Below are 22,115 nucleotides of genomic sequence, written 5' to 3'. Positions count from 1 at the left end.
ATATACTAACACTGAAAATAGTGAACAATGATGAACCAAATACATATACAGTTGTGAGAAAAAAACAACAAATGTAACTTTTAAACATTTTTTCCTTTTTTTAATGTTAGCCTCACGTACAAATCTGTGATAAATACAATGTGATTCCAAGTCTTTTACTTGATTACTCTGGTTTTCTATCTTCAGGTATTTGCATTAAATAAAATATATCATTTTCAGAAATCCTTTCCCTGAGATAATACTGGGAGGTTTCTGGCAAAACCGCAAAAATCTTGGAATCTGAATTGTTTAAAGGTCAAGCAGAATCAATTAACACTACATCAGACATAGTACACATGACTCTACAGAGTAAAGAGTATTTTATGGGACATTCAGCCAACATATGCTGTGCATTTGCTGAAATACATTTATTGATTACTTATCGGGTCTCTTATATTGTGTAGTTTACAGGACAATTACACTATTTGCCCAGCTCTGGAATAAGTTTTTCCAAACTTTTCGAAGAGAACAATTGATGGTAACACTGTTTGGAAGTCCTAAAGAATAAGAGAGACAAAAAAGAGTTAAGTTTAGCTTTCATGGTTTTACCTTTTCTTTTTTTTTAAAGGTATTTTAGACCTCTAAATATTGTCTTCTAGTTACATTTCATTATATGATTTAGAATGCAATTATGCAAAATAATGTATATGCAACATAGATTTTTACATTATATGTACATTACTTTGAAGAAAAGCACAAGAACTGATTGATTTAATTACAAGCAAATATGTATTTCAAACTCTAAGTAACTATAGGCACTGCCAAAATTCTCTGCTCCAAAACCTAGATTTAGGTTTACCTTGGTTAACATTAAAACATGGATATTAAACCAGTTCCATGAGAAATGGCAAAAAAAAAGAAATATTAGTGGCAATAAATTAGGCGTTCTGGTAGAAAAAAAATACTGGGTGGTTCCCGAACATGTTTTTTCCAGGAGAAGTTCTTGGTTATTACATTCAATTTTTTAAAATGCAAATGCTTATAAATCTAAATTGGCTAAGAGAAATGCAAGTGAACCTGTGCCTTAAGAATACAATGTAAATACAGTCAACAAACAAGAAAGTAAAACAACCTAAGTAGTCTAATCAGTATTTTGATTTAGCTTCTTACTAATAAACACTTATGGCAAATTATTAACAAGTCTATGGTGTTTAAGATCAAAGTTTTAAAGCATTCTTAAAAAATTATTTTCTTTGACCCTGAAACACTAGGAATAGTTTCAGCAGTACATAATATTTATTTTGCATTAAAATTCTTTTCCCTTTTTGAAAATAACATGCCACAGAGGAATTATCAGCTTTCCAGGATCTGATAATTAATTTTTAAGAAAGAAGTTGGTCTGAACACCTTCTACTGTTTTCTGTTGTCAACATGATGCTCTGTGAAGGCCCATGGAAACACGTCTCCATATAATGTCTGAGGCCACGAGTGAATGAAAGCTAAATTTTTTATGTTTTCAACATATTTCACAATTTGAAAGGTTTGATTTTCTCTTAAAAACAGAAAGAAAACTATTTCTTTTTTTCTGAAAAGTGATGTGAAGCAGAATTATCATTCCCTTGGTAATTTAGGACTAGCTACTTCACAGACCACAGTTCAGCTGAATCTCCGTAAACAGAGAGCAACTATGACTTCTGGTAAGCTTCATGCAAACACTGACATGGCCCACCTGACTTTCATCTGCACTGCATATTGCCAAACTGTGACCATATGATTTCTTACATCTCATACTTAAAGTTATTTGGTGTCATTCCTCCAACAATCTGGTGCATAAATCTTAAAATAGCAAGGTAGACATGTACACTCAAAATGAAATAATCCCTGTGTGGTGTGAAAGTGAGTATTGCCCCATTCTTAACTGTTCACAAGATTTAATTTTTAATGTTTCTCTATGCCTTCTACTGCCCAATTTCTTACCCAACAGAAACAGCCTATTTGTATATTTTCATATGATACTTTAAGAATGGAACAGTATTTTAATTTTCTTTGCGTGTTTGGCATCTCAAGCACCTGCAGTAAAAGTTGTCCATATAATTATTATAATAAATATTATTATAACCCCAGCATAACTGCAAATAATTTCCTTCTAAAGTGAAGCTAGTTATATTTAATTCAGCAAATTCACCAGGCTAATATTGTTCATGGGAATGGGAAAAAAAGAAAAAACAAAACAAAACCAAACAGCTCTAGTTACTGAGAAGGAAAGAGATAATACAGCTATTCTTCAGGATTAAGCAGTAACTTAGAGCAGAACACAGTATCCTTCATTTTGAGAATATCAAGTACCTTTTTAATTTACACACGGGACAGTTAAGTACAGTTTAACAAAAAAGCAGTGAACTTGGGGTGAGACAGAGAAACCAGTAAAAGGTGTACACCCCCCGCATCAGGATGAAATCAGGAATGGTAAGTCTGAGCATTGAAGAGGTCTTCATTTGCTGGAGCAGACGGCTTTTGCTATTAGGATGCCTGGCCAAACAAAAACAATTGGCTGCCAAAATTAGCTCCTTGGGACGATTTAGGAGCCTTTGAAGTGAACAGTTTTTTGAGCTGGAACTAAGCCCAGGTCCAGCTTCAAACTCAAATCAAAATGACAAAGAGGAAATTTCCTGTGCCACACGCCCCCTCAGTGTAAGATTACTTCGGGCTGGCAGCTGTACTGTTTATCTTGTTATTTAAAGCTATTTCACTAGATGCTCACCACTGAGCATTTAAACAACTGGCTCCGATTATGACAACAGTAGTTAGTTTGACCACATTTAGGAAACATCACACAGTCTGATGGATAAATAAAAGTGTTGCTGGCTTTACAGTTAGACTAATTAAAGAAGTTTAGAAAGTGTACTAGATAAATGTTGCACAGTATACATATAAAATATAAATATATTTTTAGGAAAAGAACCCCAACCATTTCTGTATTTGAAGGTACAGATTTTAGTCAGGTTTTGACAGTGTGAGAAAGTAAGGCCTGAAAATAACACCTGGCCTTGCAAGATGTACCTCACAGCGCTGAAGAGAGTCTATCCCACTGTATCATTGTAGCAACATAAAGGGAAAGGAGTAGGGAGCCAGGTTCTCACGTCTATCTAATTTGATGGTGAAATGTAGGTTCAAATCATGCAGCGAAGAACTGCAATGCACTGCTGGTTGATTCTGGGAGACTGCCAAGATCATCTTGAGTTTAAGCTGATTGCATCATAGCATAGAAATTATGAAGTTATGTAGATAATCCCTTTGAAGCTGTTCACAAGAACGAAAGTTGTGAGTGGAGGAAAAAAGGCTTCTTCAAAATTATTTTCACCGTCAGTCCCTCATTGTTGGTACCTGGAATGAATTAGCTTACACATATGAATTCCCACGTATTGGTGAGATTGACCCTACAGTTTTACAGTCTCAGGATCATAGGAGCATGAAGCTGAGCTTTATGGAATTTTTCCACAAAACATTCTTAAATCATTGTATATATTTCTCAGCACTGGAGACCTGTAATTCTCAGGACAGAGAACTATTTTTAAATTCCCAAATGAAGTTAATATAACACTTCCTTTTTAAACTTGCCAAGCTTTGACTCCTTTCACTCTAGTAAATTGTGAGTGACTCAAGTTCAGCTGACAGAGTTTAACAAGACCTATGGACCCTTTCAATATATTTAACTACTTGACTGTCATGTGTGCTCATCAGTTCTAAACAACGGAGTCAAAAAGGTGACATAAAGCTACCAAAGATTTGTCTCAATCAGCACACTCTCATGTCATAGATTAGACTTGCCAAATGCTCGCCTAGTTTTTATTTGGAATGTCATTATTAAAGCAATTTCTAAAGAGATTTTACATCTGAGTATGCAGACATACATAAACACCGATCATGTACAAATAACATTGGCAAACCAATGAGACCCTGTAGACCTACATATCAGTTTGAAGGCCTTTGAAAATGTCTCCCTCATATTCTAGTGATAAATTTACACTAACATTGTTTCTTTACAAACATTTTAGAGTACTGTACAATTTCCTGCAATATAAAAATGCACTTTGGAATGGGATAGGGATTACCATTATGTGTCTTCTTGGGAATTTCATGAAGTAGAAAGTCAGCTGCTTCAGACCAAAGCAAGGATAGGCAAACAGCAGTAGCATATCTGCTCACAGATTTTAAAGCCAGAAAGTACCATTATGAGCATTTATGCTCAGCTCCCATGTACATACTTTGGGTACTTTCCTATAGCAAATCTATCAAGTCCATAGTAATTATGAAGCTGTTAGGTACGTGATAAACTTGGAACAATAAACTTACAATAAACTTATGATACCCGATTCACAGCTTTGCATAGTCTTCTTCTGTAATGAGAAAAATTTCATTTTGTTGCATAGAGATTTGGTTGCATAAATGGAGATTAAAGTTGCATTCAGTTACATGAATGCAGATTTCCTTCATAGGTTAGAAGTAGCACATGAAAATGTTTCAAAGATTGATTGTATAATCTCTATAATGAAAAGTATTCCACCTGTAGCGGTGATTCAGAACACCAAGTCCTCTTCTCAGCCAATCTAACAATATTGAAGACACTGTATAATTACATAATGTTAACCATGACACCACGTGCTATGCAAAAGGTAAACCAATCCGTGAAAGGTCTGGATCTCAGAAAAACTTCCTCTGTGGTCTGGAATTATATCGGTAGGTAACTTCTGTTAAGAACCAATGGCTGAAGTAATAACTGAAAAGTGGGCACACCTGCTAGAATCGTAATTCTAACTTTTCTTTAGCTTGAAATCTATATCCACAGGTACACATCAAGACTTTAGAAGATGCAATGGGAAATTCTGCATAAAAGTCTATGCAGTAGTTACATCCTTAGTGTACGGTAAGCCCACTGAGCAATCTTGCTTTCCCCACAAGGCTGGGACACAGCTCATGCGCACACCTCATTCGAAACCCAGGCAGTACTGCCAAGTGCCAATGTACAGTCATAGTCCACAACCCCCTCTGTTCAATACTAGGTGGTCGTATTTAAGTATTCCCTATGATCCTAATGCTTGTAATAGTAAAATTAGAGTTTTAAATTGAGCTGTCATTGTAAGCCTGCTGACCTATTAATAGCTATGGAGGTCTCTAACCAGGAAGCAAACCAGAAATGGCAAGCTGTTATACAAGTAAAATGTTGATCCAGCTAACTTTTATTCTTAGCAAATTTATCAATACTGGTTAACAATACTTCCAACTAGTACAGGGCCTTCTGACATGACAAAATGAGTGTAACAACCCATTCTGTCAATACAACACAAATGTCATTTCAAGTGCTCAAAACCCACTAAGCTACCCTAAAAAAGATTGATTTATCTGCTTCAGTGTTTCTTTGGGGCAAACTTTTCTTACAACTGAAACCAATTAGTGGGCCTGGCACTTGTAGTGCAGAATGTAGGTCAGCATCAAGTAATAAAAAAGTATTGACTTTTCTCTGTCTGTAAGCAGCACGAAAGGGGTGCCATGGCCTTGTCGTATATGAAAAGAGCTCCATTAATTTCACTTATTTCAACCAGTGCTGTCAAATACTAATGCTTCTATTGAACTTTTCACACAAAGTACATTGACACCAATCCTGGCCCCAGTGAAAAAAGTTTACAATATTTCAGTCAGTGAAAGGGGTACTATAATTTTTAATTCCCTGTTGTACGTTTAGTCTCTTTAAGCAGCACTGCTCAGAAGACTTATTGAGAGATATGAGCTGGGACATTAATAATGGCTACACACTTCTTCCCATGGGCAACAGAATCTATTTCTTGGGCATAGCTTCAACAGCTAATTAGCCATAAAGTTCAGGATACAGTTGTTTGGCGTAACTCTGTTTTTGCGGCTGGTGGGCACAGACTGCCAATTTGACTTTCTGCTGCGGAGAAATATCCAAAAACGAGGAATAGTGCCTTCTGTGACTTAAGGCTATAAAATTGAAAAGCTAATGTGTTAACCAATTGGGTCAACTAGCCCCTTCAAATAAGAGATAGTAACAAAAGCCTGGATCATGCCTTAGGGACCCGATCTCATTGTGTCACTGCAGAGGTATTGACTTCCAGGGAAAAGCGTGGCTAATCGGAGTTCCCTGCGCTACAGTGGACAAGTGACCACTGCTGTGATGAAAGGGGTAGAATTACACCTTTTGCTATTCAGCTTGCCCGCGCAATGCAGAGGAGGGGATTAAGGAGGCATCATTTATCTCCTCTTTCAGCTGTCTACTACTATTCTTAAACCTCTAAATTTTTTTCGTTTGGGTAAGTGCAATGAGAAATCCTGTCCTTCCGTGAAGACTTTATGAGCTTCTCCATATTGTGGATTGATATAGCGATGGTCAAAATGACCTAAAATTTTATCCTCTTTCCCTCTATTCTCTGCAATTTCCCTCCTAAACTGCCTTTTTTTTTTTTTTTCTGCAAGTGATGCTTATGGTTCTTCTTGACAAGCTTGAGGGCTGAGTGTGATGTCTAACTCATTCCCTAATTACCTCCTGCAAACACAATCATCAACAACAATAAAACTCTTTGATTTAAGAAGACTGGGTGACTATGGTAGAAGGCAATTTTCTACTTGCTTTAATGACCTCGTAAGTGCAAGTTTTACCCTTTGAATCAACTTGCTATTAGATCTTAAAATAAAATGATATTGTATAGCCATCATAAAAGGCAACTTTATAACCTTCTGTGTTACACTTATATCATGCAATTTTTTCTACTTGTTAGTTTTAGTCTTTTATTGACATTATGATAATGTGTTGTAAAAAAAAACCAAAAGGAAATTATGTTCACAGTAGGAAATCTAGCAACACTATTTTATTATCCTATCTTCCAAACAGAAAGAGAAAACATTAATTGCTATTTAATTTATGTAACAAACATTTCATTATTATTACACTTAAACTTTCATGGAGATTTATAACTATCACTGATTCTTACACATTTCATCTTTTGGAATTATAAATGAGGAGACCAAACTCAAACAGTGCTTGCTAGAACTCATGAAAGATTTCTATTATGGCTTATAAATCTGAAAAACCACTGATCTGATAATCACATAGGTTTGGATACTTTCTGCATGATGTGTTCAGTACAAGCAGCACAGCAGTGTGTGCTCCTTTATGACAGCCTAACATGGAAATTATAGCTCTATTCCTCCCTTCCTCTAGTATTCTGAGAAAGAAGTATTCTGTTACCAATTTGTGCTCACTGAAGTTTTCTTTCTTAGTTTAGCAGCTAAGCTGTGCTAATTTGTGCTTTGGAGATATCTGGAGATAACTGGCTAACACAAGTCAAGCTCTAAAACTTCTTGCCCTCATCTTCGCAAGGTAGGACAGGATGTGTTCTAGCCTTGAAAAGAGCCTATTTCTGCTCCTGCTTGGGTAGAAGCAGTTTGGACAAAGGAACTAAAGCATATCCCAAATTACAAATGCATCAATACTTACACTACTTTCTTATAAGCAAAGGCAAATTATCTCTTGGCTTTGATGGAAGTTTTGTGCAAGGAAGGACAAAGGAAAAAAGGGGAAGAATTTGGTCCAGTGAATTACTTTTTCTCATAAGTATTGCTTCTCTAAATTTAACCTGGCATCTGAACCTACTCTGTCCTTTTTGTCATGTGCAATACAGCAATGAGAATTTGTGGTCCAAATGTGTATTTGTTACATTTACTTAGTACCCTGCAGTTATTGTGGTTGCCCAAGGGTAAGGAAGGGTGGAATTCCCAGCTGTACCCTCTACATTCATTTATTCCATTTATTGATGATCTGCAAGCCAGACACTGTCTGGTCCTTCCTCCCAAACATGTACTAGCTTTGCAATGTTTTAAAAAGAAATATAGTCTCCTTTATAAATAATAATTTATTTTATAATAAATGGTAATAAGACAAAGAATTTATTTATGTGTATAAAGCTGATCTACTGAAGAAGAATAAAACACCTTTACGTAAACACTTTTAAGGTACTTTTAGACATATTCAGAGCCAGTATCAATATTAAAAGTACAGTTTGCCACACAGAAAGTTCCGGTGTGTGCTGTACTATACGTAAGTCAATGTTATGAAACAATATCACCCAAGTTCTGTTCTGAATGTCTGTATTTGAACCAAAATTGCCAAAGATAATATTCCACTTTTTGAACTAATGTAGCCTTTTTTTTACAAGTAAATTGAATTAAGAAACCAATGTGAATTTCTCTGCAAGCTATTTCATACTTGGATACCCTTGAACTTTACTGAATCTGGGCTAAAAAACAAATGTGCAGTTGAAATAGTTCAGTAGGTATTCAGAATCCCAAGAGGTGTTTATTTGCTATTGTCATGCAAGTAACTACTTCTTGCAGGGTATTTTAACAAAATATTTTTGAAGAGGAGAGTAGATGTTCACCTTAATTTATTTAGGATGTATAAATAACATTGTCAAGTATGAAAACACACTGATGAGTAATACATAACCCTTTTATGAAGTTATTAAATCTGAGGTGGAACTATGCCTAACGCTACATTCCTGTGTACAGAAAAATATAGAGAGTCTTAAAAGCATCAGATGAAAAAGTAAAGGACATATTTTTATCATAGTGCTTGTATTTTTAAACCAACTCCTTGTCCTGTCCATCACATACACTCTACTAGCAACAGGACTTGTATTAGAAAATAATGCACTTAGGGATAAGTATCTTGACTTATGCCGTTTATAAGATGCCCCTTTCATTGTCTAATCTGTTCAACCACAACATTCTCTATCCAGCTGAAAAACAGCCAGTGCCAAGTGTTGACTGCCAAGACAAACTCAGAATCACTTTTAACCTGCTGGACTAAAGCCAGAAAATGTTTAACCTGCCAAGATCAAGTTGCAACTATCTGTAACTTGCCAAAATCATGCCACTAGGAGTTAAGGAGGAAAAATCCTGAGTTGAAATCCTCAAGTAAAGTATTTTATATCTTATCAGGTTAAGTTGTATCTGTTTGAAAAAAAAAAAAAAAAAAAAAAGCTGCGATCATTTAGAATCAATAAAAAACAAACACATTGATAGCACTGTATTTGGCATATGCAGCAAAAACAGCACTCCAGTTGGATTTCATCTGGTTTGGCATTGTTCTGGATGATGCTTTCAAATCTGATTGTTTTCTGTGATGAAATGACTAGATATGCAGATCAAAGGAGAACAGTGGATGCTATCTAGCTGAGCTTTAGTGAGGCTTTCAACACAATCTCCCAGAGAGTCCTTTTAACTGAGTTGGTAAATTATAGTCTAGATGTGCAGACTAATAAATGTAACAACTGTTTGAATTATCAGGTCCAAAGAGTAGCAATGAATGGTTTGTACTCTAACTGGAACCTGGGTACAAATGTATTTCCTCAGGTGCTATCCTGGGACCTGGAGGTGGAGATGGAACACACTCTTATGAAGTTCATGGACAACACCAAACTAATGGGTGCCATTGATACATTTGAGGGCTATCATTCAGAGTGATGTAGACAGGCCAGAGGAATGGCCTGACAGAACCTCACAAAATACAGCACAGCCAAATGTACCTGGCACAGACTAACCTCAGGAACAAAGCAGGCTGAGAGGCTGGGTAGCAACGCTGCAGAAGAGGATCTGGGAGGTCCTGGTGGGCCACTAGCTAAACAAGTCAGCAATGTGCCCTAGAAGTGATGAAAGCTCAAGAGAAAAACAGCTTTCCTGTTTTGTAAATATAAGCTACCTTCAGAAGAGAGACCATTCTCATCTTGCAGGCAGCTTGCTTTGGAGATCAGCTAACACTAGAAAAACTGCTCATCTCCTATAGAGTGTTCACAAATGTTCTCACTAATCAATAAAACCAGAACAATAACTCTTAGGCTAATACCTATTGCTATTTTTTCTGCATGTATTTATTCATGTATGATAATATATCTTCTTTGTGTGCCATGTTTGTTTTTCCATTTTTCAATGGCACTTTTTCTCTTGTGTAAATCCACCAGTTCTTTGATACAGTTCAGGAATATCACCAGCAACACTGATTCACTCCGGTGCCACAGATTTGTTTTGGCATTGACATGAAGCTGGTTCTGTCGAACTGCTGCTGATTAAGAAACTTCAGAGAGAGGAACAGTTGATATTTATAGCCAAACATGATTTCAGATTCAACAGTGCTGAGAAAAATGAAAAGGTTTACACATAGTAGCACAAAATTAAAAAAATATATTGTTGAACACTTCAAAAACTAAAATCATGCTGTCTTGGTTCTGATATGAGTACATGTTTTATATACTAAATGTAACAACTTGTGCAAACATACTCTATGGTAGTACATAAGCAAAAGTTTATTTCATTTTTCAGCTGGATAACATCCAAACTAAATTCTATGCTCCCTTGTCCATGTTGAGGGAAGAATTTAACCTTAGATTTTCTTTGACATCTATGCCTTTAATGTCTATGCAGAACTTTCAACGTATAGCTGAGTACTATAATATCTTATAAATGAACAGGAACTAGGAATTTTTACAATGTTTTATATGCTAATTTATTCATTGACAGTGTAGTAGCCATATAAGTTATACTGTAAAGTTTGTCATGCTTCTCTGAGGACTTCGGATTCGACCTGAAGTGTAAAAATCCTTTAAATAGCAACACATTTTGGTCTTCCTCCTGCCAAAGGCTTGGGCATCTGCAAAAACTACAAATCACGCCAAACTCTGAGTGATATATGGAGGACCACAATCCACTATGAAATAAGCTAAGACAAACTCATTCATTTCATTTAGGTTCTTCAGTGGGATTTGAACCATCCCGCCCACAAACCATGTCTCATGAGATTGCAGTATACATCCAGCCCACAGTAATAATGATTCATATACATATATGTGTATATGCTTTATTGCTACCTTTAGCTGGATTAAAAGCAATATATCAAATTTTATATTTCTGCTTCTTTTATTAGCTTTCTAGCACTTGATCAGCTGATAGAGGCAATAATGAAATGTTTTTTTATAAACTGGAGTTTTTAAGTCCTGTCCTGAGAATGTAATATTTCAAAAAATAGCCTAAGCTTTGGGGAAAAAACCAATTACAGAAACAGCATTAAAAATGCCAAGCACTGGGCAGAAGCAATTCTGGATCAGTTTAAAAAAGTGATTGATGAAACTCTAATCTGAGCTGAAGGAACAGTTTCACGACAAGCTGTGACCATTCCACACACTTCATTAGCTGCCATAATTAGCCTGGTGTTTCAATTTGTTAGAACTGGTGGGGACAATTTTACTCAGAATGCAAACATCAAAAAACAGGGTGCCTCAGACTTCAGAAGAGGCTGATGAGAAGCTTTTCTAGTCTCTGTTAACTAAAAGATTAATTACAGCTGATGGGAGGCTGTACTCTGATTGTCACTCTGTCTATATGCATTACTTTTAGCATTAGAAGAAAGACATGGTTGACACTACACTGCTCAATCAAGCAGCTTTGCATTAGTGTACAAAGTCTGTTAATATGCAATGTTTTATTGTTTCTCTTTTTTTTTTTTCCTCTAAATTTGAGACTTTCCTACCTAACAAGTTATACTTTAAAAGAGCAGGGTATTCAGTTGCTAATGATAAGCACTTACCACTCACCTATGCTGTCATTCCTTCATACAACTACAAGCAGAGATCCTAACACTTCTCAAAACTACTGGCTGGGAATATTATTAGTTCCTGTCATCACAGTCAAAATGTAAATTCCAACTCAAATAGTCTCATTATGAAAAACAAAAACAATACAGTTGTGAAACAGATACTGTGTGCATCACAGCCTTTATATCTTATCCCCTTTACTTTAGGTGCTAATACCTCTGCACATTAACTCATCAAAGCTTGTAAGGTTATCTAAATAGAAGTGAAGTCTGAATTTGAAGTGCAAAGGTTATTTTGAATAATTCCATAATTCTCATTCTAGAATACTAACACATGATAATACACCTACTCACAAATAACTCCTTATGGGGATATGCCTTTCAGTTTCCCTACATATTTTCTGCTGAGATTAACAAAAACTATAAGAGAAGAAAGACTATAGTTTCTTATCTCTAATATGGTGGAACATCCTTTTAACCTGAATTTATAAAGGGCATGTTGAAACCAGCTTGCCATTGCATTAAATGAATAAACACTGAAACGTATTCCAAAGGGAATATCATATTACTATTTAAAATGGAGCAAACAACTTCAGCGTTGATTCACGAAATAAACTTTAAAGAAAGAAGCAGTAGCTGCTTACATCAAACTGTTAAGACAACAAGCAGTCTGTATTACTTACTGTCTCTCATTCACTCCAACGTAAGTGCACAAAGTTATCTTTTACTGTGATTTTTCCTATTCAGGGAATGTAAATTACTCTAAAATCCATTTTACTGCACTGAAGTCCTAATACTCTAAGAATAATCTACTCTTTCTCTCTGTAGAGATCACCAAATAACAAAAACTTGTAATGTTTTGCTCAGTTTGAGCATACACCTGGCATAATCTCTTAGAACCTATCCAGAACAGTTACACATATTAATAACACTACAAATTATATGACGATTCAATCATATCAGGTCACTGTGACAAAATATGTCATTCAGGCATCATTTTAAGATGAAAGAACTCCAGTCCTAAGTGTATCTGTTGCAAGAAGTCACCAGAATATGTGCTTCTGATTTCAGACTTCAATTTGCCAACTCACCAGCAATGTACATTTAAAGATGAGATTAAAAAGCAGTGTCTGTTTTTCTGTGAAAATGAGTAACACCATTTTTCCTGGAATATTCTTTCTAAATAGCATTTATCTACATATTGGTTATATTCATTATGGGCCAGATCCTTATCTGATGCAAATTAGCCTAGCTCCCTGGATATAGCTCAGTTATGCTAGGTGCAAAGGATCAGTTCTCGTACCTGGATTTTTCAACAGTTATATAGACCATGTAACTCTTAGAGGATTCTGAAAAAACTTTCTGTTACTTTCACTTCAACTCTATTTAACAAGGTCTAGCTGACTATTACCAAATAATAAGTAGTTTTCTCTCAGAGATATGTTCCATAAAGAATTTTAAGTGACTTCAAAATATAGCCTTTTCAATTCGTTATTGTGGCAAATGGAATTCAGTTGAAATACATTATGTTTGGCAGATATATAAACAAATCTACTTAATTCCAAGAATGCTGAACAGCCCATCCAAAACTGTCATCAAAAGCAAGGCCAAGCACTTCCCAATCCAGTGCGAGGATAATATCCAAATACTAAACACCTAAAAACAACACAGACAAAACAAATTAGGTGTAACTTAAAACTCTACCATTTCCAATGGAACTGATTAATTTTTTTTGCATTAAAAGCTCTGCCACAAGTTACTATAATGTTCTCTAAGAATTTCCTGAAGGAATTGATCAAAATACTCTATTTCTAAAGTTTTTCTTAATAAACAAGAGGCTTTAAAATGTTTAAGCAATGTGTACAATATGAATTATTTAGAAAGTTAAAACATATATATATCTCCCTCAAAGATATATTGGTTAAAGTTAGCTCTTACTAAAAAGCAAGATTTTCTTTTATGCCACTAACATAAAAGCTTCATTATTAAATGAGGAAGGTAGGCAAAGCAAGACATTTATCATCCAACAGACAAATGACACAGGATTGCTAGTTAGACAGTATAATAAGTACCATCTAATTTTCTCTTTCGAATCAATTTATTCTTCAAAGCCTTGGATCATCATCAAGGGACTGCATTTTCCCGTTGAGAAATTATGGAACTGAAAATCAGGTTTTATGAAATATTCAACTAGTTGCCGACAAACCCTTACAAATAACCACTAGAATGGTTTTGATTAGAAGAGTGGTGACAGTATCTTTTCTTATGCAAATAAGTTTGACTCTTCTCAGTCACTACTTTGTAGTATTCCCTCAAAATGGGACCCTATAACTCATCAGTAACCTTCATCAGAACATTTTTCCAGCCTTTCTTTTCACCCTTCCAGTTACCCACAGATTCTTTTCTGCATTTAGTTAAACAGTAGCCAGGGATACATGTTGTATATTTTAATTTACTTCACAGGTTTACCTTCCTTCTGTACTTAAGAAAATAATTTGAAAGATCACAGATAGTTAATAATCATTTGCATTACATATATCGAGAGTAGTATTTTTCAAAGGCAGCCCAGCAGTGGTGACCTTAAGGATTTTCTTGAAGGAAACAATCAAGAACTTTTCCAATGGGACCTCTGAAAGTGATCTTCGTGACAAAGTATATTTCTGTAAATATGACACAGTCATTCAGTAAGGAATCTGGAAAAATCATTATATCAACTGTCAAAAGTTGAAATTGTCATTTGCTTTCCTGGAAGACTGAATGGGTGCATCTTATAATGAGAGATATTTCATTCTAGTCATATGAATAAGAGGTAATGTCTGGTGTTCCCACTGTTGAATATGACATGCTCCTGCCTTTTTTAATATATTTGCTTCTGAACAGTACATTATGACATGTAATTAAAAAAAGGCAAAAAATTCAGAAGTGCAAGTGGCAAAAGTGACTTTAAACGATTTTTTGGTAACCAGTTTCAGAGACTACTTGCTTATTAAGCTGGTCTGTGATATTAAGTTGGACAACGCTGCTCTTTCTTTGTACTACCTAACCAGGTAACTGAATGCCTGAGCTCCAAGGAGCTTGCAGCTCAGAAGAACAATGCGGAAGCGGGGAATTACTCAAGCTGATTTTCACATGAACATACAGCAGCATTCTGACTCACAATGATTGTTCTGAGAGCAGAAAATACATGCTACGGGGTATAAAAGATATACTTTCCATGAATAGTATAGGATGTATTGTTGTAGGACCAGATCCTTGGGTTTAAATTATTTGGTTTGGCACAGGACTCAGGGTAGGAAGAAAAGGGACAGAATGCAGCCTTATCTTGGAAAGAGATAGTTGATAACTCAAACTAAGGGTCCATTTGGGGCATCTGAATAGATACATCAAGTCATGCCAACAGTAATAATCATACAGGAGCTATGTCAGTGGCTGGGAATTACTGGAGTGCAACACACTTTGGCAACAACCCTTATTATCCCTGACATGGCTCATGAGGAAACTGGTAGTGTAACAAGCAAACTCTTACAGATCATCTAATAATTCCCCTACAATAGAGTCACTTCTGGTTGCCACATTATGTCAGCTCTGCATTGCCTAGAAAAACACATTGCAGAAATACTGGGGAACTAAGAATCTGATATTCAAAATACATGCTAGCTCTTCTTATTGTATGTTAGTAATTTCTGTCAAAAAGCACGTTAGTAAACATGGTCTTAAGAGTTTTAGAACATGGAATAAGGCTGATAATACAGATGCACATTAGCTAGTATCACACCGTATTAGAAAATATTCTTGCGTAATCTTTTTTTCCTAATTAAAATTAAAACAAAACAAAAAAATTCCTTTAAAAAACTGTCATGGAGTCACAATCTAAGAGAGGTATAATGTATGTGTAAACTTTTTCTGTCTCAAGTCCAGACACTGCAAGGTTAGGAAAAATAGAGTTAAGGTGAAATTTAAATAAGTTTCAGTATAGTCTGGGATGGAAAATCCACAATAATGTACCAAACAATTCTGCCACATAATGACATCATCCACTAGACACATGATTGTTGTATGTGTTGGTCCTACAAGAGATGAAACTAATTCTCAAACAGAACAAATCACTTCACCACTTCCGCTTTATTTTTCCCTCGCAAGAATACTATACAAAGATACATTTTTGCTGTGGAACTACAGGACACAGTCATCTTAGAAGAATGTGGACAAAAATGGGTTGGCCACGACCATGTAGAAGAACCACACTCGCTTTCTAAGGCAGTGAGATTTTCAGGCCATATTATGTTCTCCTTGTGGACCTCTTCCCACATAGCTGTAATTTAGGGCCCTACCTGATAACGTGATTCCACTTGGGCCGTAGTGTGAGCAACAATGAAAGCCACAGAGGCTATTGAACTTTTAGAGGCAGAAGACTATATAAAATAGGATTAATTCCTTGAACACACAGCAAGCTCTCTTTTTCATCATAGAAAGTCCAAACTTAGTGAAGTCATGGGAGAGGAATTACGCAGCCGAGTCATTCATAGATACTTGATCCTTACAATCTTCTTTATAGCAGAAAGGAAGTAAAAGATCAAGAACTTTTTCCATTATCTGTTATCTCCGTTATCCCAGATAGGAAATTTCTGGCAGTTCTTGGACAAAGAGCCAAATTTACACCTAGTGTAAATCAATGAAACTCTATACTTTGCATTATACTTAGGTCGTAACATTCTTTATATAAACTCTGGCTTAAAGTACACGCAGACATTGGCATTTATCTGTTACATATGTCATGATTTAATTAGATACTTCTGCAACTTCATATAATCTCAGTTGAAGGCAATCACCATCCAACAAAATGAACTGAATCTGTTGATTGTACCTTTATCTACACTGGCTGAATTTGAGCCTGTAATTCTCTGCATCTGGTGACAAAGACGGAAGCGATACAATTTATATAAAGAACAACTATTACCTGCTCTAACGGCTACACAATACTGCGAAAATACCAGTAGTGTTGACTACAGCCCAATTTCTACTGCTCCAACAAAAATAGAATTGTGGTGAATTAGAAGGGCTATTTTTCCTAGCCTAGGCAAGGCCATGACAATCAGAAATATTTGAACTTGATATTTGATTAATGTTGGCAGTACTCTGTAAGTGATTTCCACTCGACAACATCTAATTATTTAATTATTTCACGTTATTAATGGAATGAAACAATTCAAAACAAACAGCTAGAATGACTGTTTTGCAGGAAGCTCATAATCATCAATTCATACATGTAGAAATCTTCCTAAAATTATATTAAGCTGGCCTGTTGAACTCAAAAGGCATATTTTAAAAGTAAAATTATCCATAACTAAGGCATGTTTCTCTGCTGTACAGTTCAGATGTAATGATCCCCACACACTGCACTTGCACATCAATTATGATAATCATAATCACGGTCGTTAAGCTGAATGTTCATTATTATCAGGATGCTGGTGACAGCAGATTCAATCATCGAGTGCAATGGGCAGGCAGTCACAGTCCCACCCAAGTTTCTGCAGACAGCGTTGTGCCACATTAAATCTATGATATGTTCCACATCCCACTCCATTCCAAAAGCTGTAGACGGTAAAGGTCAACTTTATGTTCTGTGCAATATGCTTAGGTTCTCTAAATTAATTCTTTGCAGTACTGGGTATTTTTATGCTTTGTAGATAATAAAATTCTGTTTAGGGCCAAAATGCCTGTGCAAATAAGGAAACAGTGATGCAGTCATACTGTAATTCACCTATAATAAGGCATTAGAGGAAAGAATGTGTCAGGAAGGAATATCTTAAAATGTCACTTCCTGAATTTTGCAAATAAGAAAACATTAAATGCTGTCATTGAAGTCAGTTTTCTAAAATGCATATGCAAACTAATTCCAATACCGATTAAAGGCTATAAGCTATCATTTCTGCCTCAGTAAATACAAACATATGTGAGTGTTTTGACAACTGAAAGATTATAGTTAGTGCATTTGATCCCTCAACTGTCCAGCTACATTGGAACCTGTCATTGTAGCCTAAATTCATAGTGACTGGTAAATTTTTTATATTGATATTTCTCACATAAATTCTATCAAAGGCATTCCAAGGTATTTAGACATACAATATTAAACGTAAAATATGCAAGTATTTTTGTAGTGGTTTAAAACTGGGTAAACTAACTAGATTCAGTTTCACTAGAGGAATAGTATTTCCATTTCTTGTTTATTTTTAATGAAGAATTAGAATACAACAATTTTTCCCTTAACTCAGAAACTTCTTTGAAATGTAAACAGAATGAGATAAAAAATTTCAGATTATAACTAGATGAAAAGAAAAACTATTAACTTTTCCTCACATAATGGTAATCATTATGTTTATGGTAATCATTATGTTTAGAGAAGTCTATGCTAATACCCTTAATTTTTATTAAAATTACATAACCTACATATTGATCTTTTTGTGACTTGAATTAAAAGTCATATTTATAAACACATGAAAACCTCAGGAAAATACAACTAGGACATGCTGATGAACATACACAGGGAAACTTTTTTATATGTAGTTTAAAAAAAAAGCCAGCTAATATCAAACAATACCTCAGCAGCTCAGAGGGGTCACTGATTCACTGACCACTGAACGTACTCCTTGGGAGAACTTATGCAGTATTTTTTCTTAGCAGCAATGATAAGAGAAACTTCACTGGTATAATACTGTCAGAAGCTGAATATACATCATGGCAGCTAAAAAGGTTGTAGTATAAGTTGCATCCACAAAAATACTACCTCATGGGAAACACAAAGGAGGCTTGTGTTTAGCAGACAAACTGTTAAGCAAAAATCTGGGGATTTTGGTGGTGTTTTGATACATGTCCTTTAGTCTGGTGACTCATTAGAACAGGATAATTTTGTTCATAGCACTGGTATATACAAAGTTTTAATACAGTTTAGAAATAAGAAAGGGACAGAGTTCTTTCAAATTTAACAGTTATAAAAGTATAACTTCACACCTGCCTATGGAACCTTTCCATTAAAATGTAGTGAGGAGGTGGAGGATTTTGGGGTGTTTTTTTTTTTTTTTTTATTGATAATGATGACCCATTAAAGCAGCAGATAGGTCATAAATATCTCTTTTCTCCTCTTATCTCTCTGTTTGGGTAAGCGGCTTCTAATTGAAGTTTCATATTGATTTAGAATTGGGGTTGGAAGGCTGTGTGTCATGTTGGGTTAATGTATACAGCTATTCACCTCCAGAGGCTGAGGTTGAAATCTATCCAAGATCACAAGTAAAGTGAGGTTAGTTGTTAAGCCCATAATTTATATAATATTATATTCATGTGGTATGATATATAATATAAATATCTTTACATTGTTTGATATCATCACCTCAGCCTGATCAAGACCTGCTAAGGACTGGAAAAGGAAGAGTATTCACAGGACAAGACGAGTACTACCAATAAGGCTTTCAGATCTTTTTTATATATCATACTCATGCTGTGGGACTTCAGCCAGTCATATCCTCCATTCATTGCTTTTAAAAGTCAAATTCAGATCTTTTTGTTTTAATGTTGATCTTTGTGCCTTTATTTCCAATGAGATTTAATTAATGTATGTTAAAATACCAAAATTTTACACTGAACTAAATTTTAAAGCTTAAAGCTTTGAGAAGCAATTATTTTAAAAAATATTAGTTCTCAAACTAAGATTCCTTGGAACTTGTTATGTATTTACAAAGGTTAAGATACTTTCAGGGAAACATGTAATCATATCTTACAAAATTGGTTAGGTTGGAAGAGTCCTCTTGAGATCATTTAGTCCAACCCCCCTACTCAGCTAGAGCAGGTTGCCCAGGACTGTGTCCAGCTGGGTTTTGAATACCTCCAAGGACAGAAAGTCCACAACCTCTTTGGGCAACCTGTGCCAGTGGTCTGTCACCTTCACAGTTAAAAAAAAAAACAACCAACTAATAATGCTTTCTCATGTTGAGATGGAATTTCATGCATTTCAGTTTGTGTTCATTGCCTCTTGTCCTGTCACTGGACACTACTGAGTCTGAGAGGATTCTGGCTCCCTCTTCATTCCCTCCTATCAGGTGTTTATACACATTGATAGGATCTCCCCCGAGCCTTCTCCTCCAGACTGAAGAGCTCCATCACCCTCAGCCTCTCCTCATACAAAAGATGGTCCAGTCCCTTAACTATACCTGTGGCTCTGTGCTGCACTCTCTACCAAGTCTATTATACTTCTTGTACTGCAAAATTTTAATGTGATTATGATACCTAATACAAATAGAGGTAATGCAAACATGACACAAACTCACGTTCGAACATGTTCTGAGGAAAATTACGTCTTGCAGCACTACAAAACCAGAAATAATACGAGATGCTCCTGACAAAGCAGGCAGTTTCATGAGACTATCTTAAATTAAAAAGAGCTCTTCACCAATTTTTAGAATTTTCCAAAGAATGTAAGTAATAAAATATTTTGTTGTTTTTCATCAGCTTTTGCCATAATTTTCTGAAGGTTTATCTTATTGTGCAAGAGTAAAAATGCAATGACTTACCTTGTCTGCTATCCACTTCTTAGGCTGTACTTCTCGGAAGTGTTTAATTCCATAAGTTTCTTGGCCATATTTGCCTGACCTATGAATTGAAGGGTCATACTTCTCATTTTTATGATATGAAGAAAATGGCAGAAACCTGAAAAACAAGAATATCTAAAATCATTTATGATTTACTCTAGATGCCACAGGGCTGATGTAAATCATAGATACCAACACTACAGGAGGTGACACGGACACGTTCCTGCTATTTTCCACTACCTTCTTAATGTTCCCCCTCAGTATTTTGAGAGGATTACTGCAATTTTTCCTATAGCTGCTTTTACATTAAATTTGGAGCAAAGAGATAGAGTTTCAACAGGATAAAATGAAGACTTTCTGTACAAAGATATAACTTGCATTACTATATTATTACTTTGGCTCTATCTGCACTACCAACTGGTGTGGTGTGAAGAGAGAATGAGCAGGGTTCAATTTGCAAGAATCTGCACTTTGACACCTCAGATCTTAGCAGGCAGTGCAGTCTGTGCCAGCTGTCAGTGGCAGGTATGCACCATGCACAAGTACAGAGCGCATTTCTGGAGAAATTGCATCCACTTTGGAAGCCATGTAGGTCCCCAACACATCTCCTTGACCTGATCGTTCCATCAGAACAGAGACATTTCAAGCACATCAGTAGTGTAAGCATAAACCAAGGCAAATTTACACCGGAAAGAATCCTCCCTGGTATGCATGTAAACTAGGTATGCGTGTTTTTATATCTGTAAACCAAAGCTAAATAAATCATAATGTCATTTATCAGAATAAAAATTATACAAATAGTACTGGTGAATCTCACATATTGGCAGACCACAAAGCAAAGAAATTTTTTCTTCTGAATTCACAAACTGTGTCCTTTCTCTCAAGTTATAATTATGTCTTAACTAGAAATCTTTTGGAGTGTCATTCTTTCATCTTTGGTTATGCTGATGGAAGACTCCCTGCTCACATAGTGCCACTGAACAGTGAAGCTCCAGCTACCTGCTTTGGGCATGGAAGAGGTTTTCAGATGGATGTCCTTAGTTTTCATGGAAAACTACAGGTTTTCTGGGTAGGTTCCACAGAAAACTGTATGGAGGAAGATGAAAAACATCTTAAATATAAAGGATCTTCAAGAGACCCTACCGAGATGTCTTAGTTCTATCCATTTCAGTTTGCAAGAGGGTTATAAGAGCAAACAGATGCATTTTAATATAAAGTAAAATCTTTATTTTTACTTTAGCATTACTATCATTACTGGTATTCTGAAAAAAACAAAAACAGTCAATTGTACAAGTGCAGAAAAAATTATTATACAGTAAAATTAGAAATATATGCTTCAAAAGTATAAAACACCACTTTAACTGCTATGACAACAGGTGTAGTTAATCAAAACCTTTCCTAGTTGAAAACTCTTCAGAATCCAGAGTCCCTAAAAAATTTCAACAGTCAAAAATGTTTTAGATAAAGCTGTGGATTAAAATACTTTTCTTTGTCTCTCAGCTGAAACAGACTCAGAAAATTATTTATTCGGACTAACTGATCCACCAGCAACTGTTTGAGTGTGTGTTTTTTTTTTTTTAAATTACGTCTTACATGTACATGTCTTATTACATGTTTTAAATTACATTTCCACTTCATAAAAAGAAACTATTTGAGAATTTTGCCAGCTATATCAATTTATTCTATCAAGTACCACAAAAAAAAAAAAAATCATGTAAAGTTAGCAAAGGAAAAACACTGAGTTAGCAGACTTTTAAATTATACAAACCTATAGTAGCATGTGTATACTCATGGGAAAGGACACTCTCACATAAGACAGATTATGGTACTTGTAATGCTAATTTGCACATGGGATGGACATCACACACACACAAAAATTAATGTGGCCCCAGTGTCCCAGA

General features: G+C 35.5%; 1 protein-coding gene across 1 annotated transcript in view; it reads right to left on the bottom strand.

The window, feature by feature from the left end:
• Window positions 1-455: 455 nt before the first annotated feature.
• Window positions 456-22,115, bottom strand: part of SPATA17 (spermatogenesis associated 17) — a 90,746-nt gene continuing 69,086 nt past the window's right edge. The window contains exons 9-10 of the mRNA XM_074144197.1: window positions 20,197-20,332; window positions 456-536 (exon numbers count right to left, since the gene is read on the bottom strand). Of these exons, the coding sequence (XP_074000298.1) occupies window positions 456-536; window positions 20,197-20,332 (217 nt within the window). The remainder of the gene's footprint in view (window positions 537-20,196; window positions 20,333-22,115) is intronic.

This window comes from Numenius arquata, chromosome 2 (assembly GCF_964106895.1).
Source record: "Numenius arquata chromosome 2, bNumArq3.hap1.1, whole genome shotgun sequence".
Taxonomy (NCBI): domain Eukaryota; kingdom Metazoa; phylum Chordata; class Aves; order Charadriiformes; family Scolopacidae; genus Numenius; species Numenius arquata.
This window is presented reverse-complemented; position numbering and strand designations above follow the sequence as displayed.